Source organism: Cyprinodon variegatus, unplaced genomic scaffold, assembly GCF_000732505.1.
Source record: "Cyprinodon variegatus isolate N-32 unplaced genomic scaffold, C_variegatus-1.0 Scaffold402, whole genome shotgun sequence".
NCBI classification, from domain to species: Eukaryota; Metazoa; Chordata; class Actinopteri; order Cyprinodontiformes; family Cyprinodontidae; genus Cyprinodon; species Cyprinodon variegatus.
Window position 1 is genome coordinate 12164 of NW_015150855.1, and position 6780 is coordinate 18943.

At 35.6% G+C, this 6780-nt stretch overlaps 1 protein-coding gene across 1 annotated transcript in view; it reads right to left on the minus strand.

Moving 5' to 3' along the window:
• The window catches only part of tmem185a (transmembrane protein 185A), a 17594-nt gene extending 12157 nt beyond the window's left edge, over positions 1-5437 (minus strand). The window contains exon 1 of the mRNA XM_015387735.1: positions 5239-5437. Coding sequence (XP_015243221.1) covers positions 5239-5276 — 38 coding nt within the window. The 5' untranslated portion in view covers positions 5277-5437. The remainder of the gene's footprint in view (positions 1-5238) is intronic.
• Positions 5438-6780: the final 1343 nt, after the last annotated feature.

Sequence of the window (6780 nt, forward strand, 5' to 3'; positions counted from 1 at the left end):
TGTAGCAGCTGGACCCGCCGGTGGGTCCGTAGGGTTCAAGGGGTTAAAGCAAAGCCTACAGCCTCCGCTGTGGCTTCGTCTGCTCCCCTCTGAGTTCCTTGGAGATGTAAGAGAGCATGCGCCAGATGATTAAATTCAAAGCAGCAAAACATACGGAAATGATCCAGGGTTTTTGCGGATCATTTAAAATAATTACAATCCATTATTTTTGGGGGGATTTTTTCATTAATTTCATAAATTTTTGTGGGATTTCGGTGTAACAATTATCATGTATCGAATCGAACCGAAAACCGTGACCAGAAACCGTGAATCGAACCGAACCGTGGATTTTGTGAATTGTTCCACCCCTAATAATGATCTTCTTTTAACTGTTATTTTGGGCTCTCTTCCTGATGATGAAAAGCGCTACCCTTGCAAACTGAGCAATTTCTCTGGTCTGAGTAAGGCCGGGCATACACTGTACGATTTTTTGTAGCCTTTTCGGGACGATTCTCCAGTCATGCGAATTTTGGATTTGGCCGAGTTTCCGTCTCAACATTCGCCATGCATCATGTAGTATACAGGGGGTAAGGAGGGGCGATGAGCCTCTCACGACCACCTTCCAATCAGAAATCGTAAGGTCGGGAGAAAACCAAAAATAATTGAAATTCAGTCGGCCGTCGTTTTTCTTAATCAGTGTCCTGTCTGGCAATGTGGCAATAAGAATAATTGTTTCGATGCCAATAAAGGGCCCAACAGATTTTGATTTCACAATTGGAGAAGTACAGCTATCACCATAGTGTTCCGCTTGATTTACGAACACAAGTAGCTTTATTAAGATTATGCAGGGAGTTTTATAGATTATATGGACACTGCAATGTAAGTAAAACTGGAAAGGAAAAACAGGAAAAAGGAGATAAAAGGGATTTAATGATAAAACATCTTCAGTCTGCTGCCATCTCTCAGCGCTGAGTCAAACATATGATTTTTGGAGGTGCAGTGTGAGCAGATAAATCGCATCAGAACGTCGGGCCATACAATGTAAGAACAATCAATTGTGAGCTGTGAAAATTTAAACCCAGCGATTTCATCGAACAGTTTGAGCCGTGGCCGAGTACAAAGACTGAAAATATTAAGCAGTGTACGCCCGACCTAGGATTAAATTCTGATAAAACATGCCATCATGTTTTAGAATCATTTAATACATATAAATTTGAAATTGTTATTTAAAGTGTTTTGTTTCCAGTGATCGCTTCCAGGGAAATATCGGGCAGAGAAATCTTGAGGGTGGAAAAACAAAGCTCTCCTTTTACATATACAGTAGGTGTTTCCGCCCTGACTGGAAGTAGTATGGCTCATAGGAAGTCACTGATGGACCAACCCTACAGCCTGCATCCACATGCACAATCAGAGGTGAGGAGATTCCTTTTTACAAAAAGCATCTCAAGTTTTTTCTTAACACTTTGGCTGTGTTGTTGGTTCTGATGTGAGCTGAGCTTTTGTACCTTTAAAGACAGAAATATTCCTCGGTTTGGATTAGCAGGGGATAAGATCCAGGTTGTTTTTTTTTGCTAATGGGAAGGAAGCCAAATGCTCATTGTTAGCTAGATGACCCGTGTTTAGAAAAAAAACTGGTTTAAGAGATTTTTTAATTTCAAGCCTAACAGTTTTGGTAGGAAGAGAGGGACATTGTTTTATTCCCCGGCTGAATGCAGACATAAAAAAAAAAAAGCCTTCCTAAACAGAAAGAGACATACACCTGGCTTGGTACTAAGGACTATTTCCTTAGTACTATTTCAGAAAAAGGAATAAATAGTTCCCTTCCAGGGACAAATATAGTTTAGAGGCCTATTTCTCCATAGAAAAGATTCAAAGCAGCCACTTTTTTAAATAGATAACAGAGAAAAGGTGGCGGCAATTTCTGGTTTTGACGGTATCCAGATTTTACCCTTTAGGGTAAATAAAGTTAAGACTTAAAACAAGAGGAGGACTTGATAGTTCAGCTTTTTTAAAGGCAGTGGTAACCTAAATAATGCAAACATGTAAAGTGAAAGCCTCATTATCATAAAACTGGACTTTGTTTGGATTATAAAATTAAGTAAAACTTTATCAATATTCGACATGCTTTGTGAACATGTGGCAGGTTGAATTTTTAGGAATTACTATACTAACAAAAAAGGAAATTTCAAATCGAGAGCTAATTACTCCGAAGTGGCTATAAAACTTGAAAGGTGATGGAGGTCCATCCAGCTGCTCCCTTAAATAACTGGCTGGAATAGTTAATATTTAAACAAATATTGAATTAAAATAGCTCTTTATATTTATGATATTGCTCATATCAATACATTCGAATAAAACTCCTGAGTTCTATTCTCCTTCACCTTTATTGGATAGTGTGTTGAACAAGACAACCCTAAAAAATCCAACCTGAAACTGTCAGAGCCTTTTCTTCATTTAACCACTAAACATACTTATGTCAAACTAGACTTTGCTTAAAATTTTACTTTAGTGTGAGTGAAAATAGTTTTAAAGAACAGATGTGGTTTTCCTCCTATCTATGGGGAGTTTCCTCTCCACTGTCACAGTCAATATGAGGGATTGCTGGATACTCAATGGCACAATGCAAGCAACCTTCCCCTGCAGCTACATGCTCTTACAGGAGGAGGGAATCCTGTGAGTCAATGACTCAAAGCAATCTTTTAGGTTTTCTAAGATGGAAAACTTTCGGACAATTCTGAATTGTGAATTGGCACTAAATAAATCAACTAATTTTATACAGTAGTTGATTTTTAAATAAGTGTCTTTTTTCCATGTGAGATCTTAAATCAGGTCACATCTAAGCCATCTTAAACTGAGGATTTCCATTTATAACAACTAGAGCTTGAATCGGTGGTCTGTGGTCCCCCGGTGTGACAGATGCATCGACCACAGACCATGCACCCCCCCACCAACAAAAAACTGTGTCATAAGAACCCTTACATGGCGTGAGGTTCAAACCCTGAACCACTCTAGGAATCACCACATGCTGGGGCTTTATAGGACACCCAGAACCCACAGTAAAGATGATGATACCACAGGGTATTTCTCTGTCTCTCATGCAATATAAGTAGTCTGTTTAGTTGTAGGGGTTACACATTGTGGTTACTCTTATTAGACAGAGGACAAATACTTAAGTTGTCTACCATTTTTGTGAAAGACAGCAAGTCAGATGCAGCACTTGCAAAATCACAAACCTTTCCAGTGTTTTTTTTTTTTGTCCAAAACCTCTTTATAAAAGCACAAGATTATAGTTTGAGGTAATAGGTCTGCATATACCTCAGAACGGCTTCAATAGCTGTTACATATACATCATTGGGGCCATTTCTCAAATTAAAATGGACACAACCCAAGCATTTATTATCATTATTATAGAACAAACCAATTCAGACATGTAGGTGGACATTTGTCAGGATAACTGCTCTAAGCTAGTTAGTATAGCAATCCAGCAGATGTCATTCTTCAAACCTGGTACCTAGCCAATGTGTTACATTTTGGCCAGTTGTGTCAAAGTGGTTCACTGGTTCATAAGGCATTAAAAATCATTGCATCATCCCGACAATGTCTGATTAAGTTGAGACATATCTCAGTCCTCTAAAAAGGCAAAGTTATCTGTAACAGAGGTTGGCAATGCCTTTGTGTTATGAAAGTGGGATGTCAATAGAGCTTAATAAAGCACTGAGATCCACATGGCTGAGCAAGACTGCATTTCTGCAAGTTCCAGTTCAGTGACATGACCCAATCTCAGTTAAGCAGACGATACAGAAAATGTTTCATGAGAAACATAACATTTCTAAAAGCTTGTATCTCAATTGTTGTTATTGCTGTCATTTAAAACTTCTGAAGAGTTAAAGATCAATGCTGATCATAGGGCTGCAACTGACAATTATTTTGCTAAATCGATTAATTTGTCAACAATTTTTATGATTAAGCGATTAATAATCAGATAGCAAACGCTTCCTTAAAGAAAACTTTTTACGAAATTAAACCAGGTGAAACTCCTTACTTTTGCTGCATAAATTTGTTATAACTGCTGCTCAAGATGAGTCTCTGTCAGCTAAAGGCATATTTTTGTCTCTACGCTCCAGTTCACAATAAATTGATCACTACATTAGTTGACCATTATTTCAATAATCCATTAATTGTTACAGCCTACCTTCAACCAATTTTTAGTATAAATCCTTTGGAAAAGCAAAGACTGAAATACGAGCCGATATGTCTCTTAACGGAAGTATTTTATTTTCATACAAAGTTTCCCTAATTCATCAAAATAAAATAGTGTCAAAGATACATTGTTTTTCATCAAGAAAGAAGGTATAGTCAGCGCTTATTGCTGATGTTTGTATTTGAATATGAGTAAAATTTCTAATCCATTCAGTAAGTTCACATTTTCCAGTATCAATATTAAAAAACTCAAGTGATTTAATATGTGAGCAGCCGCTTAATTCAACAGGTTAAATCTAGTTTTCAAACATAGGAAATCTGCTTTATCTTCTATTCGGAACTCTAATATTTTTAAGGCGGAAACAGATAAGGTGTAAAAATATGTTCTGCATTAAGACACCTTTAGAGGATCCATTACAAAACAATTAATAAGCCTGGGTAACAATTATAACTAAAAAAAAAAAAAATAACCATGATTTTTTTTTTTTTTATAAAATTCATGCAAGAACACACTTTTTTGAACCCAATATTTTTTCTTACTGTAACTGTTTGGCAGCCTTGTCAACCTCCAGTCTGCATTTTTTCTGAGCTAATGCTCATTTCGTTGATCAGGCATTTAAAGGGTTCAAGTCGCAACCTTTTACATGCATCAATGAATGTAACACGTCATAAATCACTTTATAATTTTTCGCACTTCAGCTCATTACAAACACTGCATCTATATCACTGTGTAAACGAAACAAACAGATGTCAATTTAACGTAAAAACGATTTTTTTTTTTAAGGTTAAGGGAGAGTTATAGTTCAAATTGCTCACAGAGTAACAACTACGTTTTACGTTGTTTACATTAGCATGCTAGCTGGGCCTTTCCAAGCCGGACTCTTGTAATGTAAATTAGACAACTTTTTTCACACAAGTTTTTGTGCCAAAAATGTCTAAATAAACACAACACAAAGTGTTTTGCCCTAAAATAACTACAATGCATACGTTATTGGTGTTTTCCAAGTAAAAAGAGCCGAAGCTAACAGCTAGCTGAAGCTAGCTCCCTGCTAACGTTACCTGGGATTGAAGTCCTGAAAGAGTCCTCTTAAATTCATGGTGGACAACAGGGCCGGTCGGCTAGCTAGCTACTGATGCTTCGTCGACCCTGGCGGTGACTTCACCGTCTAATCTGAATGCTACACATGTTAATTTGTGCTCAGGTTTAAGGCTCCGGTTCATTACTAAATGTTGTGTTTTGGCTTTTTTTCTTTCCTCCCAACTACCCGCGTCTACAGGATATGACGTCTTATTTCTTGTTCATGGCGGTTGGAGGGAAAAAAAATATTTGCAATACCGCCATCATCTGGTTAATTTATGAAACAGCCAGAACCTTAGTAGATAAGATATTTAAAATTACATTTGTACGGAAGAGGATTAGGGCCACTGTAAAAAAAAAAAAAAAGTTAACTGATTTTTAAATTTTATTTCCGTTTAGTATGGGAAAAAGTCAAAATTCTGACCTTTTTCTCAGAATTGTGACTTTAATTTCAGAATTTTCTGACTTTATTCTCAGAATTCTGACTTTTTTCTCAGAATTCTGACTTTTTTCTCAGAATTCAAACTTTATTCTCAGAATTCTGACTTTAATCTCAGAATTCTTAATTTTTTCCCATACTAAACTGAAATAAAATTTAAAAATCAGTTAACTTTTTTTTTTATTCCCAGTGGCCCTAATCCTCTTCCATACATTTCTCTTTAATGTTTAGTAGACTAAATTAATGATTTATTTGTATATTTATTTATGATCAAATGTCAATGAAAAATAAGAACAAAAGCATAGAGAAAAGCCATTGTTTATTATTGGTAATATAACAAATAAGGCCTTCAATTGAGAATAATTCTAAAATAAAAGTCTTTACCCTATGTTAACATTTATATCTGATTCTTCTCCCTTTAAAAAAAAAAATATTTCCCACTCGTTTAGCCTTTCAAATATTTTCATTTCACTTTTTCTTCAGATGATATAGGAAAGTCTTTCCGAGGAACATTTTGAATCCCATACTTACTGAAGTAAAGAAAAAAAAAGGTTACTCAACTGTATTTTCAGATGTTTTTATAACCACCTTTATGTTTAGAATCATTATACGTAATCACTTGAAGAAAAAAAAAAAAACCCAGACCGTTCAGAGTAAGGAAAGCAAAAGTAATACTGTATCTCTTAGAAAAGGAGTCCTATCTGTAGGTGAAGTCCTTCTATTGCCTTGATAACTTTCAAGAGCCTGTATTATGTAAGTTATTTAACTTAACAGGTTAAATAACATATTATTAAGGGTTATTTAATTATTGTTATTGTTAAAACAAATTAACATAACAGGGGGTTTACACTTCTTCTGAATAACAGGTTAGAATTACAGTTAAGTCCCTAAATAGTAATATCCTTGGCAGGTTTTTATTCCAATATAGTTTTGCTGAAATATAAAGTTTATCTCTGCTGGGAAACATGACAGGCATATTCCATGGAATTATAAGACAATATAAAAAGGGGTATAGTGTTTTTAAACATATCTGCTTTTAACTATATTTTACCAAAACAGCACATTTTAAAACAATATACCCCTT